The following is a 22,608-nucleotide window of genomic DNA, read 5'->3' as shown; positions in this document are numbered from 1 at the left end:
TGGATGATGGAGGTGGATGGTGGTGATGTGGTTGGATGATGAAGGTGGATGGTGGTGATGTGGTTGGATGATGAAGGTGGATGGTGGTGATGTGGTTGGATGATGAAGGTGGATGGTGGTGATGTGGTTGGATAATGGAGGTGGATGGTGGTGATGTGAGTGGATGGTGATATAGTGGGTGGATGGGCAGCATTGGTTTTCTCTGTATGGGTATAAACACCACGTTTGGACAGGTGGTGTTAAAGCTGGGTGGAGGCTGGATCACACTCTGAGATGAACAGTGAATGTGAGAGTTTTGCGAGAGGCTGTGGGTCAGCGGCTCACCTTGCTACAGCTGTGGGTTTGATCCCACCTGCAGATCTGTTCAAAGGCCGAAGACTCCTTCAGCAAACTGAAGTGCAAGCACCTCCCCCTGCTGGTGGAGTGGCTGCACGGCAGCTGTCACCACATCATTGGGCCAATGTGCTGAAGCAGTGAAAATATTCCCATGTTCGAACCCCTACACACACAGGTCTACGGCACCACTTCAGGACCAGACGGACACTGTGGAACTTTTTAGCAGCAAGAAAAGCGGAGATCTGATGTTTGTTTGACTTTGGTGTGCAAAAGTATACTCTTTATTCTTATTATATATCCAACTTTATTTGCCCCAACCCTCCCCTCCACCCAACCCCCACCACTGGCGACATTCCTACATCACCAGTTACTGTCACTGTTACAATAGTCAATCAGAGCTCACCTGCAGAAAGAAGGCAACCAAACAAAGAAGAGCAGAAAAAAGGGTTACTTTCAGTTTTTTCTTGTTAAATAGTAATAAATACATTGAGATGCAGTGGTTCTTACTTTATCCTTTTCTCTTAAGCAGAAGGTTCAAAAGTTTCTCTTTTGTTTCTGTTTCTATTTCTTTTAATTCTTTATTGATCTGTGTTGGATCTTTAGCAGCAATCCGGACCAGTTGTCATGGTGATTTAGCAGCACAGAGAGGAGGAGCTGTCTGCAGGAGAAACAGGAGGAGGAGGAGGAGGAGGAGGAGGAGGAGGAGAAGAAGAAGAGCTGTCTGTAGGAGAAACAGGAGGAGGAGGAGGAGGAGGAGGAGGAGAAGAAGAGCTGTCTGTAGGAGAAACAGGAGGAGGAGGAGGAGGAGGAGGAGAAGAAGAAGAGCTGTCTGTAGGAGAAACAGGAGGAGGAGGAGGAGGAGGAGGAGAAGAAGAAGAGCTGTCTGTAGGAGAAACAGGAGGAGGAGGAGGAGGAGGAGGAGAAGAAGAAGAGCTGTCTGTAGGAGAAACAGGAGGAGGAGGAGGAGGAGGAGGAGAAGAAGAAGAGCTGTCTGTAGGAGAAACAGGAGGAGGAGGGGAGGAGGAGGAGGAGGAGAGGAGAAGAGGAGGAGGAGGAGGAGGAGGAGGAGAAGAGGAGGAGGTGGAGGAGAAGAGCTGTCTGCAGGAGAAACAGGAGGCGGAGGAGATCCAGATGAAGAGTTAAACAAAACCTCACTGTAATCACATCCATTCACCCTCCTCCACCCTCCTCCAGTATCACTCACAGTGAAAACTCAATGAAGAGAATCACTGTCACATCTGTCACACCTCTGTATCTTTCCCATTTATTCCTGCCCTCCTCTTCATCCTCATCCTCCACCTCCTCCATCTCCTCATGTCTGAACATCACATATACCACACTCCTCAAACCCAGAAAAATCAAATCATAATCATCAACAACATTAAGAAAAATCAAACTGATCTCAGTCATTCTTTACAGTCGTAACAAAGCCCCCACCTTAAGCGGGGTGGAGGAGCGTGCCCCACGCTCCACCCCACCCCGCCCCCCCCTCCTCTCATGCAGTACAAACTGTCTCCTGCAGCACAAAGTTCACCTGGGTCTCTGGACTCTGGTTGGATGTGTAGTTGTAGTAGTTGTAGTTAAAATCGTATGGCTTTAGGGCATGGTTCAGGTTTTATCAAGAGTTGGCCGGTCCCTCGTCTGAGTCCGGCCTCCCTCTGCCCCCGGCGGCGGGGTTATTGTTGTTGGAGGCGGGGTAGTAGTCCTCAGGGGGCGGGGCCTGTGGCCCCGGGGCGCTGGGGGCCGTCCGAGTCCGGAAGGCGGACAATCCGACGGGCAGGGCAAGGGGGAGGGACGCCGAGCCGAACTGAGAGGCCTCCATGGAAGACACGGCCCCCAGGTGGTGCAGCCCCAGGGACACGCCCACATCCATGCTGTCACTCATCTGGGGGGAGGATCCCTGCTGCCCCCCCCCTCCGCCCAGACCCGTCTGTCCACCCTGACGCAGGCCGCGGCCCCCGTTCCCGTGGTGCGAGTAGGTGGGGTGGGGGTGGTGGGGGGGGTCCAAGAAGTGGCGCTGGTGTTGCTGGGAGGCAGCTGGCTTGTGGAGCAGCAACTGGGTGTATGCTGGGTCCTGACCCCACCTCCACCTTCACTGCCAGGCCACATCCGCATCTGCTGCTGGGAGGGAGCCTGCAAACACCACAAAGCTGGTTAAGAAGGTTGGAGCTGGTGCAGGGGGAAAGGGTGGAGGGTGGAGATGAAACAAGACCTGCCATGGCATATTTGTCAAATTTAGTGAGTTTTGTTTTCGGGGGACTCCAAACACGTAAGAAGAAACAAAGAAAATATAGATAGAATAAAGGCCTTGCTACAGACAGGTCTTGCCACAGGCAGGTCTTACTACAAACAGGCCTTACTACAGGCAAGCCTTACTACACAGTGTTGTCACAGACTACTTGAAAAGGTAATCCAATTACTGATTACTGATTACTCATCAAAAAGGTAATCTAGTTACCTTACTGATTACTTCAATATCAAAGTAACTAAGTTACTTTAAAAGTAACTTAGGTACTTTTTACCAATTTCCTCCCTTTGTTGCCTCAACATAAGAATGACAACTGGTTTTTGTTTCTGTTTCATTGGCTTTACAAAATCGGTGTGTAACAGATAATGTATGAAATGCATACTGATGCATAACACCACATGCATATCAATACAAAAACAGCCAATCATATCACAGGAAAACAAAAAAATCCCCTTTACAATATGTAAACAATAATATCTGCAAAATTCACATCAAGAAAAAAACAAAAACAATGTGCAATGTGCTGTAGAAACGCGCAATGAAGATAAATGTGCATGTTTCAGAATAAAAAAATTGCCAAATATCACAGAAATAGTAACTATTTGCCGTTCGGTGCCTCATTCAGCAGCACTGTGCGGTTACGCTCCCAGCTGGATGATGCCTCAGTCATGTGTAACATATCGTTTGAAAGCTTGCAAGATGTAGAACGTCAACAAACTTTATTTAAACTCCCTAAATTAACAACAGGCCCACAAGATGGCGACAAGGGGCAGCACATCTAATTCTGGCGCATGACACTCTTTCACTGCTCCAGAGGATTATGACATTAATTTTGGCCAGAGGAGAGCGGATAGATGGAAAATGACTATAAAATGGTAAGGAAATACAACATGTTGTGTTTGGTGAGAATAGCTCTGAGATTTGTTGAAGAAGTGTGTGAGAAACATGCGATCTGAGGTGCTGCTGTGACATATGAAGATGGGTTTTGGGTTTGTTTTGCGCTGACGGGAGCTGGTCGGCTCAGACAATATTCTACTGTCTCTTAAAGTGTAGATTTTCTAGTTTCATTTGATATCCAACATGTTGCGGTGGAGCAGACGGATCTTGCGTTCTGTTGCGTTTTGTGTCTGGAGGAGCGGGTGAGGGGGTCGTGTCGAAATGTTGCATCTGGATTTTAAAGTTGTTATAAAACAAACACTCGGTGGTCAAAGTGCATCTGGAGCCTCAGTTAGTGAGATTAAGGCTTCTGGTTTGAGACACAACTGAAAGAAAAAAATTCACGCAGCACTTTAGTCACTTTTGACACTTCGTGAAGGCGCGCACAGCTGTCGGTCCATCGGCCGAAATAAATGGGTTAAATAAATGAATTAAATTAAATCATAGTCGTGAATACGTGACCCGGCGTTTTGTCCTCCCCTGGGAAAACGTGACATGCGGCGTCACTCCCAAATGCAAGAGAAACATTTTCTCTTGCAAATTCACTTATACATATATTATAAGGCAGTAACGCACAGTCACGTTGGAAACTAAATTTAATCAGATTACTGGTTTGGAAAGATGAACGCGTTAGATTGCTCGTTACTGACAGAAAGTAATCAGATTAAAATAACGTGTTAATTAGTAGCACGTTAGTAACAGGCAGATCTTACTACAAACAGGCCTTGCTACAGGCAGGTCTTTCTACAGACAGGTCTTGTTACAAGCAGGCCTTGTTACAGACAGGTCTTGCTACAAGCAGGTCTTGTTACAGACAGGTCTTGCTACAAGCAGGTCTTGCTACAGGCAGGTCTTACTACAAACAGGCCTTGCTAAAGGTCTTGTTACAGGCAGGCCTTGCTACAGGCAGGTCTTGCTACAGACAGGTCTTGCTACAGACAGGCCTTGCTACAAACAGGCCTTGCTAAAGGCAGGTCTTGTTACAGGCAGGCCTTGCTACAGGCAGGTCTTGTTACAGGCAGGCCTTGCTACAGGCAGGTCTTGTTACAGGCAGGCCTTGCTATAGACAGGTCTTGCTACAGGCAGGTCTTGCTACAGGCAGGTCGTGCTACAGACAGGTCTTGCTACAGACAGGCCTTGCTACAGAAAGGTCTTGCTACAGGCAAGCCTTGCTACAAGCAGGTCTTTATACAGACAGGTCTTGCTACAGGCAAGCCTTGCTACAAACAAGGCTTGCTACAGTCAGGCCTTGCTAAACGCAGGTCTTGGTACAGACAGGCCTTGCTAAAGGCAGGTCTTGGTACAGACAGGCCTTGCTACAGACATGCCTTGCTATAGACAGGTCTTGCTACAGACAGGCCTTGCTGAAGGCAGGTCTTGCTACAGACAGGCCTTGCTAAAGGCAGGTCTTGGTACAGATAGGCCTTGCTGAAGGCAGGTCATGCTACAGACAGGCCTTGCTACAGGCAGGTCTTGTTACGGGCAAGTCTTGCTACAGGCAGGTCTTGTTACAGACAGGCCTTGCTACAGACAGGCCTTGCTACAAGCAGGTCTTGCTACAGGCAGGTCCTGTTACAGACAGGCCTTGCTACAGGCAGGTCTTGTTACAGGCAGCCCTTGTTACAGGCAGGCCTTGCTATAGAAAGGTCTTGTTACAGGCAGGCCTTGTTACAGACAGATCTTCTTCCAGGCAGGCCTTGCTACAGGCAGGTCTTGCTACAGAACAACTTCTGTTGGAGGCATGCTTTCCGCTGGGTAACTAAAGACCTGGAAAGGTTCTACGGTGTCTTCTAGAAAAGATGGAGTCTTAGAAAGTGCTCCAATTATGACCCCTGGTTTCATCAATGTACAAAGCCAACTTTCATCAACCATGTCTTGGATGTTTACCTGGGACTGGATGAAATGTGGAGACAGACACAACCAGGGATGTGCTCCAGTCAGGGTTGTTCTGTTTTCATTGAAACCATGGCGGGCTGTGAGGACCACCTACCTGAGGGCTGGTCATCTCATAGTCTGAATGTGTAACAGCAGAGTTGTAGTAGCGGTTACTGTAGCGGTAGTTGCGGTTGTCATTGGAAGAACCACTGGAGCCACCTGGAAAAAGGCAGAAAAAACAAGAGTCACAGACCTGCTGATTGACGGTCTGGATAAGCAGCTCACCTGGTGAACTGCTCCAGAGACAGATCACCTGGTGGACTGCTCCTGACAGATCACCTGGTGGACTGCTCCTGACAGATCACCTGGTGGATCACCTGGTGGACTGCGCCGACAAAAACATTTCTTCGGTTAATGTTAAAGAACATCGTCTGATCCAGGCAGTCCCCAAAAGTGCAACAGTCTCCCCAGCATACAGAGCATCATAAAACATGGATCAATGGTCTGCAGGACACAGAAGGTCTCCAATGATCCAACATGGACTGAGGAGAGCCACCGTGGACCACATGGACTGAGGAGAACCACCGTTGGGAGAACCAGATCAGTGCCATGAGGTCCAGCTGCATGTCTCACTGACTGAACTGAATTCCTCTATATGTTGTCCTGAAGATCCAAAATGCTCTCAGTGTGCAGCTGGTCCAGCTGGAAAACGTCTTCCCCCAGAACGTCTGGAGAACATCTGTCCTGACAGACAACCTCGAATCGTCTGACGTTCCTGGTCGTTCACATATGTACAACGTGTTCAATTCAACGTGTGTGTGTGTGTGTGTGTGTGTGTGTGTGTGTGTGTGTTGTGTGTGTGGTGTGTGTTCTCCATGGGGTCTGTATCTCTGGACTTTAGCATGTTAGCGCTGATGACTCCCAGTCTCTTCTGTTTTGTCCCAAAGCTAAGAGTCTAATCATCTCCCACAATGCAAAACTTGGCCTTTGACACCTCTGGCTGACGTAACTCCGGTGAGTGTTTTCCGTGTTGGTGAAGCTTGCTAAAGCTTGCTTCTTTCCTGCTCAGTGTGCCGTATGTTGAGTCAGAACCCTGCCTCCCTGGACGATAGGGGTATTTGCGTAAAGTGCAGTGTATTAACAGCGCTGGAGGCCAGGGTAACCGAGTTAGAGGAGCGGCTGCGCAGATGTGAGGGGCAGGGCAGCGCTAGCTACAGCGAGGTAGCAGCAGGGCTCGCAGCCCGCTCCTGCAGTGAGAGGAGTGTTAGCAAGCCTAGCCCCGCAGCGTGTCCCGAGCAGCCGGGGCAAGACCAGGACTGGTTTGTGACAGTCCGGAGGAAGGCTAGTGCTAAGCACCGCCACGTAGCACTCCAAGAACCGCTTCACGTCTGCAATAGGTTCTCTCCCCTCAGCGACGACACGCCGGCTGAACTGGACAATAACATTGATCTCCTTGCTCTAACAGAAACTTGGCTTCAGCAAGATGATTATGTGAGGCTCAATGAATGTACCCTTCCAACCTATGTTAATGTCCAAACAGCTAGATCAACAGGTCGAGGTGGAGGTGTGGCAGTGATTTCCCACTCCAGTCTTCTTCTTAAACCCAAAACTAATGTTAAATTAAACTCTTTTGAAAGCTTAATACTAACGCGTACTTGTCCAAATTGGAAGAATCAAAAAGCTGTGCTATTAATTATTGTGTATCGACCTCCTGGTCCTTACTCTGACTTTTTAACTGAGTTCTCAGAGTTTTTAAGCAATATAGTATTGACTCATAACAAGATCCTTATAATAGGTGACTTTAACATCCATGTGGATGATTCTGGTGACAGTTTGAGTAATGCGTTTATTGCAGTATTAGATAGTATCGGTTTCACTCAAAATGTTGATGAATCCACTCATAGTCACAAGCACACCCTGGATCTGGTCTTAACATATGGGATAGAGGTCAGTGACCTAAATGTTCTCCCTCAGAACCCCATACTCTCAGACCATTTTTTGATTACTTTTCAGGTTTTGATTGAAGACTACTCTGCTCAAAAAGATAAAATTCAGCTGATACGGACATTATCTGAAAATCTGTGGCTCGGTACAAAGAATTGATCCAGCCTGCATTTGCTGCATTATCTTGTGAACTCACAGAAATGAGCTTATTGACCAGTGGTGATAATAGTGATCAGTTAATTGACAGTGCTATGCACTCACTAAAATCTGCCCTTGACGTAGTGGCTCCATTGCAGCTGAAAACCAATCGACCCAGGCGCGTTGCTCCATGGTTTAATTCTGAAACCCGTGTTCTCAAACAAAAAACTCGGCAATTAGAAAGACTGTGGCGTAAATCTAAAGCGGAACAATCTCTGAAGGCTTGGAAATGTAGCTTCCTAATCCATAAACAAACTCTTTTTAAAGCCAAGACATTATATTACTCTTGTTTAATAGAAATAAACAAAAATAACCCTTGGTTTCTGTTCAACACTGTTGAAGCTCAGGGAATCCAGCCACTGCCTCCACCTGAAATACCTGAAATACTAGATCGTTTCTCATCAGTAAATGGGGCTGAGATTACTTCGATTGTAATGTCTTCTAAAACCTCGACCTGTCTCCTAGATCCAATTCCAACTAAGGTTTTCAAAGATATTCTTCCAGTTATTTTAAATACGATCATAACTATAATAAATACGTCTCTAGAAATTGGCTATGTGCCACAGTCATTTAAATTCGCAGTAATCAAACCACTGCTGAAAAAACCTAATCTTGATCCTGATATTCTAGCTAACTACAGACCGATATCAAATCTGCCTTTTATTTCAAAAGTCCTGGAAAAAGTCGTGGTTAAACAGCTTTACCGCCACCTACAGGACAATAGTTTATTTGAGAAATTTCAGTCAGGATATAGAGCTTATCACAGCACTGAGACTGCGTTAGTTAAAGTCACTAATGACTTGCTATTGGCGGCTGACGCAGGTCTAATCTCAATCCTGGTTCTCTTAGACCTCAGTGCAGCTTTTGATACAATCGACCACAATATTCTCCTGCAGAGGTTAGAATGTGAGGTTGGCATCAGAGGAAAAGCCCTCTGCTGGTTCAAATCCTATTTATCTAACAGGTACCAATTTGTTCACGTTAACCAACAGTCCTCACCGTGCTCCCAGGTCAGTTATGGGGTTCCTCAAGGGTCCGTGCTCGCGCCAATTTTATTTCTGTTGTATATGCTTCCTTTAGGGAACATAATTAGAAGCCACGATATCAATTTTCATTGCTATGCAGATGACACACAACTGTATTTATCTATGAAACCTGATCAAACTAATCAAATAGACAGACTCAGTGACTGTTGCAGAGAAATTAAATCCTGGATGAATACGAACTATCTCCGTCTGAATCCTGGCAAAACAGAGGTCATTATACTAGGCCCCCATAAACTGAGAGAGTGTCTATCTGAACAGATTATCACCTTAGATAATGTCAGTATATCCTCCTCCTCTACTGTCAAGAACCAGTGTTGCCAGATTGGGCGGGTTCCCGACCAATTGGGCTATTTTAAAAGTCATTGGGCTGGGAAAAAGAGCCTTGGGCGGGCATGTAAAAATTGGGCTGGTTTTAACTCCTTGGGCTGGAAAAATCAGACTTGGGCGGGAGCCCAAGTTCCGCAATAGCGGAATTTTTCATGGAAATCACGTCGGTCCGCTCTTCCGCGGCCGGTGCAGAAACGCGACATGCCCCCCTCTACTGTGTACCGCGCTGAGACGACTGCAAGGTGGCAGATGCAAAAAACCAGTCGTCTGCAGCAACCATTGTCATCCTCCACAGACAGTTACTGTGACATTCAATGAACAAGCCGTTCGTTTGAATGGCTCTTTTAAGTGAACGACCAGAGCCGGTTCACAGCTGTCTGAGAGGCGTTCCTTTCTGCAAATAGTCCCCGCTTCCTTCACGTGTCTCCTGAGTGTCTCCTGAGTCCAGCTGTCAACGCTGCCTTCATGTGAACGACCGAGTTTCAGTTTTCCGCAGCAGCTCCAGTCACCTGAACGCAGCAGCTAACTAGCGGAGGAGAAGTGTCCAGAACCCGGAGTGGAGCAGGTGTTTTGGAAGAACTGGTTTCCCTATTAATTGGCGAGTTCAACGTTCGAAGTAATAAAAAAGAAGAAATGGAACTTCAGCCCGATTCTTCATGAAGGTAAGATAATTTCATTAGGATGTGCGTGTGTGTCCGCGTGTGTGCGTGTGTGTCTGCGTGTGTGTCTGCGTGTGTGCGCGCGTGCATGTGAGAGCCGTGCTGTGCACATGAGAGAGCAGCTGCTGGTTTTGAAATGCATTGTTTTTGTATTGTGGCAACAGAGAGGTGTTACTTGCGTTGTCTTATACAGTTGTTTATCCTTGTTATGGTCACTATATGAAGGTTTGTATGCTTAGGAAGGGTTTTCTGTTGTGTGTGTAATGTTTTGGCGCTACCTCATGGGTTTGGCCGAATTGGGCTGGTTTTTATAAAAATGGGCGGGTTTTCAGTAGTGCTTGGGCTGGAAACTACCATGAGGATCTGGCAACACTGTCAGGAACCTCAGGGTCTGATTTGATCAGGATATCTCCTTTAAAGCACACATCAACCTGGCTTGTAAAACAGCATATTTCCACTTGCGCAACATAGCTAAAATAAGAAACATTCTACCTAGAAGCGATGCAGAAAAACTCATCCATGCATTTGTTTCTACTAGACTGGACTACTGCAACTCCCTTCTTGCAGCCTGCCCAAAAAGTGCATTAAAAAACTTTCAGTTGGTTCAAAATGCGGCCGCCAGATTATTAACCGGAACTAGAAGACGTGAACATATTACTCCCGTTCTAAAATCTCTTCCCTGGCTTCCTGTCGAGTTTAGAGTTAGATTTAAATCCTTCTCCTTACTTACAAAATCCTAAATGGGATGGCTCCAACCTATCTCCAAGATGCTTTAACGCCTTATCAACCAATCAGAGCACTTCGCTCTCAAAATGCAGGGTTACTGGTGACTCCTAGAGTCTCTAAATGGACACTAGGTGGAAGAGCCTTTAGCTATCAGGCACCGTTTTTATGGAACCAGCTTCCAAGTGGTGTCAAAGAGGCAGACACAGTCTCCACATTTAAGGTTAGGCTCAAGACGTTTCTCTTCGATGCAGCCTATGATCAGGTCAGCTAGGGACTCTAAACTAAACTAAACTAAACTAAACTAAACTAAACTAAACTAAACTAAACTAAACTAAACTAAACTAACTAAATACTAGTTTAAATACTAAACTATCCACAAAGCTGCCCTAGGAGCTAGAATGCTGTGGGACGTACGGTGCACTGAGCCCTATCCTCTAATGTCTGAATGTTCTTCCCTTTAGTCCGTTCATTGCTTTTCACCTGCTGTCCCCCCCTTCGAGGGGGAGTCTTCTCCAGTTTCAGTTGCTGACTCCACTATCACGAGGGCCTACGAACAAGCTCCGTCCGGACCGGGAGGACACTCCTGTCGGTGCTGTGCCCGCGGACTGGCTTCAGTTCTACTTCTGGGATCCGTAGTTCCTGTGCTGGACCGTCCAACGGACTGTCCTCAACATAGTCCTAGGCTTTACTTCTTATTGTCTCATGCTAGCTGTTGCCAAAGCTGTCCGTCCCTGGGAGAGGGATCCCTCCATACTGTGGTTCTCCCCAAGATTTCTTCTTTTCCCACTGGGTTTTTGGAGTTTTTTCTTGCCGGATGTGAGGGTCTAAGGCGGTGGTTGCTTCGTTTTGTCTCGTTACTGAATTTGACATATTAACATTATGCTTATTCCCTGTTTTTATTTTTACCAACCAATGTAACATCTTGAAGCCTCTGAGGCAGCTGTTGTTGTGATACTGGGCTACACAAAAATAAATTGACTGATTGATTGATTGAAAACTGCTGCTTCGACTAGCTTAGCAATATTGTTGCGGATTAGCTGTCCTGCTGTCATGAACACCTTCAGATCCACAGGATCACAGGCCACTGAGGGAATGTTCTCCACCACATCAGAACACAGTCATCCAGGAAAAAACCTTGATTCATGGTTCACCACCATGACGTCCTGCCATGTTCTGGAGCAGAACTACCAGCCCAAATGATCAGGTGGTGCTGGACCAGGAGGTTCTGGTTCTGGCTTTGACCCTGGTGTTGGACCAGGTGGTTCTGGTTGTGACCCGGCCCCGGCCCTGCAGAGCAGCCTTACCGGAGCTGGAAACGGAGCTGGTGGTGGAGGTGGAGTGGGAGTGGTCCATGGCAGGAGAGGTGGAGGTGGAGGAACTGGTGTTGGTTCCTTCGTCGGTGGTCTTCTTGAAGAAGTTGTGCTGCAGGGCGTAGAACGGCGTGATGCGGCTTTTCGGGTCGTAGTCCAGCATGCGCAGGATCAGGTCTGGAAAACACAGAGGGTGAGCGTCCAGAAGTGGGCCGAAGGTCCGGCCACCTCGGGCGTGTTGACGGGCCCGACCTTTGAACTTCAGGTAGTCGCAGGGAGCGTGACCCGGCTCTCCGGCCCGGCGGCCCCCCGGGCCCCCCGTCTCCACCCCAGGATCTCGTGCAGACGCCGTGTGGCCGGAGGCTTGTACTCCTGCAGGAAGAGAGACGTGAGAACAGGCCGGCACGCCGCTGTGATTGGGTTCTACTGGGTTCTACCGCTTTCTACTGGGTTCTACTGCTTTCTACTGGGTTCTGCTACTTTCTACAGTTTTCTAGACTTGTAGTCAAGACCGCCGCAAGCGAGACCAAGACACTACCAAGACCAGAGTCTCAAGACCAAGACCAAGACCAACCAAGTTAAGACCAAGACCGGTTCAGCTCGAGACCAAGACCAAAAAACCCCAATTTTTCCAGTTACTTATTGCAATTCAAGTCACTCAAGTCCAATCAGTAGCTTGAAATGATACAACGGTAAGTGGTGAACTACTAGAGGGTAAAACAAAAAGTAAGGTTGCCCAAAACTGAAAAACAGAGTACATTTCAGAACAATACCGGTCAGTGAGTACAGTTTCCTTCACCATCAAAAGGAAGTCAGAAACTGGGGCAAACTTTGACAGGAAGAGGTCTTGCAGACCCAAAGCCACAACTGAATGACAGAAAAAGTTTCTGAGAGTCAACAGTTTGCGTGATAGGTGGCTCACAGGACAACAGCTTCAAGCACAGCTTGATAGTGGTCGTAGTAAGCAATTCTCTATTTCAGCAAGAAAACCATTGCTAAGATGTCAGAATAAGACAAAGAGGCTTGCCTGGGCCAAGAATCACTGCCAATGGACTACTGAAGACTGGAAAAGGGTATTATGGACTGATGAATCAAAATCTGAAATCTTCGGTTCATCACGCAGGATCTTTGTATGGCGTAGAGTACGTGAAAGGATGCTTCCACAGTGTGTGGCTTCAACTGTCAAACATGGAGGAGGAAGTGTGATGGTCTGGGGTTGTTTTGCTGGATCCAGGGTTGGTGACTTGGTCAGAGTGAGAGGCACCCTGAACCAAAACAGCTACCACAGCATCCTGCAGTGCCATGCAATATACGAGGGGGGACCCAAAAGTTTCCGGACTGATTCTATTAATAAAAAAAATACAATGAAGTTCCGACTTTGGCCGCTAGATGTCGCTACAGGATAACCTCATGCATAACTGTGCCAGGTTTGGTCTTCCCCTGTGATGTGGTCAGCTGACAGTCATCGTTTATGTTGACAGAGTTACACCCCGCTCTTCGATTTTTCAAGATGGCGGATACCCACTGATATGCGCTCTGTCAAAACATTTTGTTTTCTTATTGGGAGAAACACTCACCATGTTGCAGACATTCTTTAAGAAGGATTCTTAGGGTTTATGAGTGGTTTGTCCCTTTAAGAGTGATCGGATTACATCACGGAGACCAGGCACGCAGAGGATAACAATCCACTTCCAGAACAGAGGAAAACGTCACAAAAACTGAAGAAGACATCCTGGTAGGTCCACGCAGGACTTTTGATGACATTGCAGATCTGATGGGAGTATTGTAGAGATCCAGACTGATCATCCTCAGGCGGTTATTAGAAGCAGTGAGACGAAGGCACCCGGAAATGGCCTCATCATAGCAGACAGCAGACCACAGGACGCCCCGTTACGCACAGAAATAGCACCAGATGTTGTGTGTAAAGCATATTTTTTGACTAAAACCGTGACCAGCCAGCCTCCCCACCGCCATATTCACCTGATCTGGCCCCGGACGACTGCTTTTTGTTGTCACAGATGAAACTGGAGCGGCAGCGGAAAGGTAAGGCAGGCATACAGGGGGGGAGGGAAAATCGAAGTTCTATCTTATCGGCACAGTTACGCACGGTCATGGCGACTCTTCTGAACAGTGAAAATCTCGGGTGCAACGTTGTATTCAAGCCAAAGGAGAGGATTTTGAAGGTGACAGTTTCAAATAATTGCGAAGATTAAAAAATAAAAAGTTATAACCAGAGTCCGGGAACTTTTGGGTCCCCCCTCGTATGAGTTTAAAGCTTGTTTAAAACGCGCGTTTTTTACGGCGTTCTACAGCCTCCAGCAAACGCGCGTAAAATACGGGCATTTTTTACAGCTTTTTATTTAAAAACGGGAGTTTTTTACGGCGTCTTAAGGATCAGATGTGTTGGATTAGTGGCGAATTGACTCTTTTGGGTTTACGTGTGTGCGTGTGTATATATGTATGAATGTATATGTATACACACACATATATATATATATATATATATATATGTATATATATATATATATACAATGGGGGAAATAAGTATTGAACGCATTAACTGTTTTGTCATTACATTTATTTCCAAAGATGCAATTCATGTGACATTTCTTCCAGACACTGGTATTAACTCAAATAATCCACACATGAAAAGAAATCACAACATTCAAATCCATAAATAGTGATCATGTGGAATTAAGTGCAATAACACAGGAAAAAAGTATTGAACACACCATGGGAAAGCTGTATAGTTTGTCAAGGAAAGGCACCATACCATCTCACACCTGAAAGTAATTAGTCTTTGTACTTCCTATAAGTGCAAACCAACATCAGCTGGGTTAGTGCTAATTGATGGCCCTATAAACAGGTTGTTTTTTCACCAAGTAGTCAAACAAGACACATCTCATGATGGGTAAAAGCAAGGAGCTCTCTCAAGACCTTCGCAGCCTGATTGTTGCTCAGCATCAGAATGGAACTGGTTACAGACTTATCTCAAAGAATCTGAGTATTCCAGTAAGCACCGTTGGGGCCATTATCCGCAAGTGGAAGAAGCATCACCTTATCATCAACAGGCCGCGCACAGGAGCTCCTCGCAAGATTTCTGACCAGGGAGTCAGAAAGATGGTCAGAAGAGTTCTCAAAGAGCCAAGGACCACCCGGAAAGCACTCCAGCAAGACATGGAGGCAGCAAGTGGAGTGGTGTTACAGAGAAAACGATAGGCAATGCACTCCACCGCCATGGCCTCTATGGACGCTCAGCCCGCAAGACTCCGTTCCTCAAAAAAAGGCATGTTGAAGCTCGTCTAAAGTTTGCTAAACAGCATCTGGATAAGCCTGTGGAATACTGGGAGAATGTTGTCTGGTCAGATGAGACCAAAATTGAACTTTTTGGCTGTCATACTACACACCATGTTTGGAGGAGAAATGGCACTGCACATCACCCAAATAACACTATACCAACAGTGAAGTTTGGTGGTGGAAACATCATGGCATGGGGTTGTTTCTCATCTCGTGGTACTGGCAGACTTCATATAATTGAAGGAGCAATGAATGGAAACATCTATCGGCAAATTCTTGAGATGAACCTCCTGCCATCCACCAGGATGATGAAGATGAGACGGGGCTGGACCTTTCAACAGGACAACGATCCGAAGCACACGGCAAAGTTGACTCTCGAATGTTTTAAAAAAAAGAAAATCAATGTGTTAGAATGGCCCAGTCAATCACCTGACTTAAATCCGATCGAACATTTGTGGAAAGAACTAAAGATAAGGGTGCACCAGAGGCACCAAAGAATATTCAGGATTTGAAGACAATCTGTGCGGAGGAATGGGCAAAAATCACACCTGAGCAGTTGTGGGCGATTAGTTCATACATACAACAAGCGTCTGGAAGCAGTCATTGCAAACAAAGGCTTCTCCACAAAGCATTAACGAGTCTCAGATAGTGTGTTCAATACTTTTTTCCTGTGTTATTGCACTTAATTCCACATAATCACTATTTATGGATTTGAATGTTGTGATTTCTTTTCATGTGTGGATATTTCAGTTAATACCAGTGTCTGGAAGAAATGTCACATGAATTGCATCTTTGGAACTAAATGTAATGACAAAACAGTTAATGCGTTCAATACTTATTTCCCCCATTGTATATATATATATATAGATATATATATATATATATAATCTATATATATATATTAATATATATATATATATATATATATATAAGGGCTGTCAAATGATTAAAATTTTTAATCAGATAATCAGAGCTTACAAATTAATTAATCATGATTAATCACAGATAATCACAATGTGCCAACTAAGCTGAATATACCCCTTTTTTCCTGTATTGCATAACCAAAAACCACAGGACATGATTATACATATTTAACACGTGATGTGTTTTATATTTAAGGCTCCAAATAAAATAAATATTCAAAAAACTAAATCATAGCACACCATAAACATATTGTCTGTGTGTGTGTGTGTGGTGTGTGTGTGGTGGTGTGTGTGTGTGTGTGTGTGTGTGTGTGTGGTGTGTGTTGTGTGTGCAGTGCTCCCTCTACAGTCCCTCGAAAGTTGGCTTTTGGCAGGAGTTACATTTTTAGGTCTGTAACAAATGTAGTACGAGCACAAGAAAAGTAAAACTAAGAGATACCACACTTTTTTCTTGCACAATTAAACAGGGCATTCTTAGCCAGTGTTCCTTTCTGTGTGGAAAACAGAAAACTACTTCAACATTTTTTTAATCAAACAAGTAGAATCCATGGGGCCAGTGGCTTATCTCCCTCCATATTGCTTTCTTCTTCCGTTTTGATAAATGAATTGATGCCAGGCCTCCTTTGCCTCCTGTCTGCTGCCCGTCCAGGCTTCAAATGTCCGCGTGGGTGCGCGTTGGTCCCTGGCTGGTCCGCGTGACGTAAAAATCGTCATGAATTCCTGTCCGCTGGGGTCCGCACAGGAGACAAAACATAAAAGTGAAAGTAGACGGAGCTCCAGCCTGATGGCTCCACTTAAAGACACCGAAAAGAGTGAAAAACTCGTGGAAAGAGAGAGCAGACTCTGTCTGGAGGGAGGAGAAGGTCTGCAGACAGAAGTGAAAGTAACTCATCGCTCCGGCGCCGCCTCCGCGATTCAGAAACAGAAAAAAAGGCTAAATAAACTTTATGATACTTACTTACTACATTATACTTAATGATAATGTACTGACAGTGTATATGCTTAATGTTCTCTAAATAATCCGTAATAAAGGAACAGATAAAGAGTCTGTAGTGCCGAAAAAGCTTCTCGATCAACCGAGGCTGAGGTGAGGCTTCTTCTTCTTCTTCTTCTTCTTCTTCTTCTTCTTCTTCTTCCTCTTCTTCTTCTTCGGTTGCTGGCAGCTTGCAGGCAGCTTGCATTCCACGTGGGTGCACTACCGCCACCCGCTTGGCACACGTTTGGCTGACGTCACTCCGGTGAGTGTTTTCCGTGTTGGTGAAGCTTGCTGAAGCTTGCGAGCGACTGAAGTGCTTGCTTTCTCTCTCTTGCTGTTACTGTTAATTCACGAAGCAATCAAAAAATCGGGGTTATTTATGCCCCCGGGGTTACTTTCACCCCCGACTGACCAGTGATCTCTCGTGAATTACATTTCTTCTCCGCCGTTAGCGCCACCGGCGTGCTAACTAGCTTAGCATGCTAACTAGCTTGGTCCGCCGGGACCGCTATGGCGTCCTCCCCTCTGTCTTCTTTTCTTTCCTGCTCAGTGTGCTGTATGTTAAGTCGGAACCCTGCCTCCCTGGACGATAGGGGTATTTGCGTAAAGTGCAGTGTATTGACAGCGCTAGAGGCCAGGGGTAGTGGAGCGACTGCGCAGATGTGAGGGGCAGGGCAGCGCTAGCTACAGCGAGTTAGCGGCAGGGCTCGCGGCCTGCTCCTGCAGTGAGAGGAGTGTTAGCAAGCCTAGCCCCGCAGCATGTCCCGAGCAGCCGGGACAAGACCAGGACGGTTTGGACAGTCCGGGAGGAAGGCTAGTGCTAAGCACCGCACGTAGCACTCCAAGAAACCGCTTCACGTCTGCAATAGGTTCTCTCCCCTCAGCGACGACACGCCGGCTGAACTGGACACGCTGGCGATTGGCAGCTCTATAGTTAGAGACGTGAAGCTGCCAGCGGTGAAGGTTAGGTGTTACCCGGGGGCCAGAGTAGGGGACATCGAGGGGAACCTTAGGCTTTTAAAACAGGAAGGTAGGAGATTCCGTCGAGTCGTGATTCACGCAGGCTGGTAATGATGCCGGCGGAGACAATCAGAGGTGCACAATTTACAAGTAGCCTCGATGTGTGAATTGGCTAAGTCGATGTCTGATGCTGTAATATTCTCTGGTCCCCTGCCCAATTTGGTCAATGATGAAATGTATAGCCGACTTTCATCATTCAATCGCTGGTTGTCTAGATGGAGTGAGGAAAACTGAGTTATTTTTCTAAACAACTGGTGCACCTTCTGGGTAAAGCCTGGGCTGATCCGCAGGGACGGCATCCACCCAACTTTGGATGGTGCAGCCCTTTTAGCTCACAATATGGCTGATCGGCTTCGTACCCTAAATTGACAATCCAGCTATGAGCCCCGGGTGCAGAGCAGTCGTGTAGAACGCTCCTCTGTTGATCTTGTTGATCCTGTCACTAATCCTGCTCCCGGATTTTTACAAGTCAAGCATGGAGGTTTACCTAGGCAAACAGAGACTGTGTCTGTCCATAGTGCTCAAAGCATTAGAACAAAGTCAATGGGTAAAAAGCTTAACACCTGTACGAGACAGAATAACTCTTCCAGTAGGAAATACATAAAATGTGGTCTACTAAATATTAGAGCAATCTCCACAAAATCTCTGTTATTTAATGACCTTATCGGTGACAATAACATTGATCTCATTGGGGGCGACAGTAGCTCAGTTGGTAGAGCAGGTCGTCTTATAACCGGAAGGTTGGCGGAAGGTTGGCGGAAGGTTGGTGGTTCCCCGCTCCCGCAGGCGTAAAACTGTCGTTGTGTCCTTGGGCAAGACACTTCACCCACGCTGCCTCGTATGAAAGTTGTGAGAGTGAATGGTTGGTGGTGGTCGGAGGGGCCGATGGCGCAGATTGGCAGCCTCGCTTCCGTCAGTCTGCTCCAGGGCAGCTGTGGCTACAGCAGTAGCTTACCACCACCCGGTATGGAGTGAATGAATAATGCAATGCGTCTTTGAGTGTCCTGAAAAGCGCTATATAAAACCAATGCATTATTATTATCTCCTTGCTCTAACAGAAACTTGGCTTCAGCAAGATGATTATGTGAGGCTCAATGAATGTACCCCTCCAACCTATGTTAATGTCTAAACAGCTAGATCAACAGGTCGAGGTGGAGGTGTGGCAGTGATATCGCATTCCAGTCTTCTTCTTAAACCCAAAACTAATGTTAAATTCAACTCTTTTGAAAGCTTAATACTAACGCTTACTTGTCCAAATTGGAAGAATCAAAAAGCTGTGCTATTAATTATTGTGTATCGACCTCCTGGTCCTTACTCTGACTTTTTAACTGAGTTCTCAGAGTTTTTAAGCAATATAGTATTGGCTCATAACAAGATCCTTATAATAGGTGACTTTAACATCCATGTGGATGATTCTGGTGACAGTTTGAGTAATGCGTTTATTGCAGTATTAGATAGTATCGGTTTCACTCAAAATGTTGATGAATCCACTCATAGTCACAAGCACACCCTGGATCTGGTCTTAACATATGGGATAGAGGTCAGTGACCTAAATGTTCTCCCTCAGAACCCTATACTCTCAGACCATTTTTTGATTACTTTTCAGGTTTTGATTGAAGACTACTCTGCTCAAAAAGATAAAATTCAGTTGATACGGACATTATCTGAAAAATCTGTGGCTCAGTACAAAGAATTGATCCAGCCTGCATTTGCTGCATTATCTTGTGAACTCACAGAAATGAGCTTATTGACCAGTGGTGATAATAGTGATCAGTTTGTTGACAGTGCTATGCACTCACTAAAATCTGCCCTTGACGTAGTGGCTCCGTTGCAGCTGAAAACCAATCGATCCAGGCGCTTTGCTCCATGGTTTAATTCTGAAACCCGTGTTCACAAACAAAAAACTCGGCAATTAGAAAGACTGTGGCGTAAATCTAAATCGGAACAATCTCTGAAGGCTTGGAAATGTAGCTTGCTAAGCTATAAACAAACTCTTTTTAAAGCCAAGACATTATATTACTCTTGTTTAATAGAAATAAACAAAAATAACCCTCGGTTTCTGTTCAACACTGTAGCCAGACTGACAAACAGTCATACAGTAGTGGAACCAGTAATCCCAGAATCTTTAAACTGCCATGACTTTCTTAAATTATTTAATGATAAAATCATAACCATCAGAGGCAAAATCAGTGAAGCGCTTTCCTCAGATCAAGCTCAGGGAATCCAGCCACTGCCTCCACCTGAAATACCTGAAATACTAGATCGTTTCTCATCAGTAAATGGGGCTGAGATTACTTCGATTGTAATGTCTTCTAAAACCTCGACCTGTCTCCTAGATCCAATTCCAACTAAGCTTTTCAAAGATATTCTTCCAGTTATTTTAAATACGATCATAACTATAATAAATACGTCTCTAGAAATTGGCTATGTGCCACAGTCATTTAAATTCGCAGTAATCAAACCACTGCTGAAAAAAACCTAATCTTGATCCTGATATTCTAGCCAACTACAGACCGATATCAAATCTGCCTCTTATTCCAAAAGTCCTGGAAAAAGTCGTGGTTAAACAGCTTTGCCGCCACCTACAGGACAATAGTTTATTTGAGAAATTTCAGTCAGGATATAAAGCTTATCACAGCACTGAGACTGCGTTAGTTAAAGTCACTAATGACTTGCTACTGGCGGCTGACGCAGGTCTCGTCTCAATCCTGGTTCTGCAGAGGTTAGAATGTGAGTTTGGCATCAGAGGAAAAGCCCTCTGCTGGTTCAAATCCTATTTATCTAATAGGTACCAATTTGTTCACGTTAACCAACAGTCCTCACCGTGCTCCCAGGTCAGTTATGGGGTTCCTCAAGGGTCCGTGCTCGGGCCAATTTTATTTCTGTTATATATGCTTCCTTTAGGGAACATAATTAGAAGCCACGATATCAATTTTCATTGCTATGCAGATGACACACAATTGTATTTATCTATGAAACCTGATCAAACTAATCAAATAGACAGACTCAGTGACTGTATCAGAGAAATTAAATCCTGGATGACTACGAACTATCTCCGTCTTAATCCTGGCAAAACAGAGGTCATTATATTAGGCCCCCATAAACTGAGAGAGTGTCTATCTGAAGAGATTATCACCTTAGATAACGTCAGTGTATCCTCCTCCTCTACTGTCAGGAACCTCGGGGTCTTATTTGATCAGGATATCTCCTTTAAAGCACACATCAACCTGGCTTGTAAAACAGCATATTTCCACTTGCGCAACATAGCTACAATAAGAAACATTCTACCTAGAAGCGATGCAGAAAAACTCATCCATGCATTTGTTTCTACTAGACTGGACTACTGCAACTCCCTTCTTGCAGCCTGCCCAAAAAGTGCATTAAAAAACTTTCAGTTGGTTCAAAATGCGGCCGCCAGATTATTAACCGGAACTAGAAGAGGTGAACACATTACTCCCGTTCTAAAATCTCTTCACTGGCTTCCAGTCGAGTTTAGAGTTAGATTTAAAATCCTTCTCCTCACTTACAAAATCCTAAATGGGATGGCTCCGACCTATCTCCAAGATGCTTTAATGCCTTATCAACCAATCAGAGCACTTCGCTCTCAAAATGCAGGGTTACTGGTGACTCCTAGAGTCTCTAAATGGACACTAGGTGGAAGAGCCTTTAGCTATCAGGCACCGTTTTTATGGAATCAGCTTCCAAGTGGTGTCAAAGAGGCAGACACAGTCTCCACATTTAAGGTTAGGCTCAAGACGTTTCTCTTCGATGCAGCCTATGATCAGGTCAGCTCAGGACTCTAAACTAAACTGAACTGAACTGAACTAAACTAAACTAAACTAAACTAAACTAAACTAAACTAAACTAAACTAAACTAAACTAAACTAAACTAAACTAAACTAAACCAACTCAATACTCGTTTAAATACTAAACTATCCACAAAGCTGCCCTAGGAGCTAGAATGCTGTGGGAAGTACGGTGCACTGAGCCCTGTCCTCTAATGTCTGAATGTTCTTCCCTTTAGTCCGTTCATTGCTTTTCACCTGCTGTCCCCCCCTTCGAGGGGGAGTCTTCTCCAGTTTCAGTTGCTGACTCCACTATCACGAGGGCCTACGAACAAGCTCCGTCCGGACCGGGAGGACACTCCTGTCGGTGCTGTGCCCGCGGACTGGCTTCGGTTCTACTGCTGGGATCCGTGGTTCTTGTGCTGGACCGTCCAACAGACTGTCCTCAACATAGTCCTAGGCTTTACTTCTTATTGTCTCATGCTAGCTGTTGCCAAAGCTGTCCGTCCCTGGGAGAAGGATCCCTCCATACTGTGGTTCTCCCCAACATTTCTTCTTTTCCCACCGGGTTTTTGGAGTTTTTTCTTGCCGGATGTGAGGGTCTTAGGCGGTGGTTGCTTCGTTTTGTCTCATTACTGTGAATTTGACATATTAACATTATGCTTATTCACTGTTTTTTATTTTTACCAACCAATGTAACATCTTGAAGCCCTCTGAGGCAACTGCTGTTGTGATACTGGGCTGTACAAAAATAAATTGATTGATTGATAGAGGTGAGGCTTGTCATGACGCGCATGCGTTAAACTGCGTTAAAAATTTTAACGAGATTGATTACATAAATTAACGCAATTAACGCGTTATTTTTTATATACATATATATGTATATGTGTGTGTGTGTGTGCGTGTATATATATACATATACATATATATATATATATGTATGTATGTATGTATGTGTATATATGTATGTATGTATATATATATATATATATATATATATAT

General features: G+C 45.4%; 1 protein-coding gene across 1 annotated transcript in view; it reads right to left on the bottom strand.

The window, feature by feature from the left end:
* Positions 1–1,337: 1,337 nt before the first annotated feature.
* Positions 1,338–22,608, bottom strand: part of LOC115397289 (dual specificity tyrosine-phosphorylation-regulated kinase 1B-like) — a 61,709-nt gene continuing 40,438 nt past the window's right edge. The window contains 6 exon segments of the mRNA XM_030103518.1: positions 1,338–2,418; positions 2,421–2,469; positions 5,511–5,614; positions 11,600–11,782; positions 11,858–11,938; positions 11,941–11,977. Coding sequence (XP_029959378.1) covers positions 1,955–2,418; positions 2,421–2,469; positions 5,511–5,614; positions 11,600–11,782; positions 11,858–11,938; positions 11,941–11,977 — 918 coding nt within the window. The 3' untranslated portion in view covers positions 1,338–1,954.

Source organism: Salarias fasciatus, chromosome 11 (genome assembly GCF_902148845.1).
Source record: "Salarias fasciatus chromosome 11, fSalaFa1.1, whole genome shotgun sequence".
NCBI classification, from domain to species: domain Eukaryota; kingdom Metazoa; phylum Chordata; class Actinopteri; order Blenniiformes; family Blenniidae; genus Salarias; species Salarias fasciatus.
The sequence above is the reverse complement of the archived record's forward strand: the minus strand, read 5'-3'. Positions and strand labels throughout refer to the sequence as shown.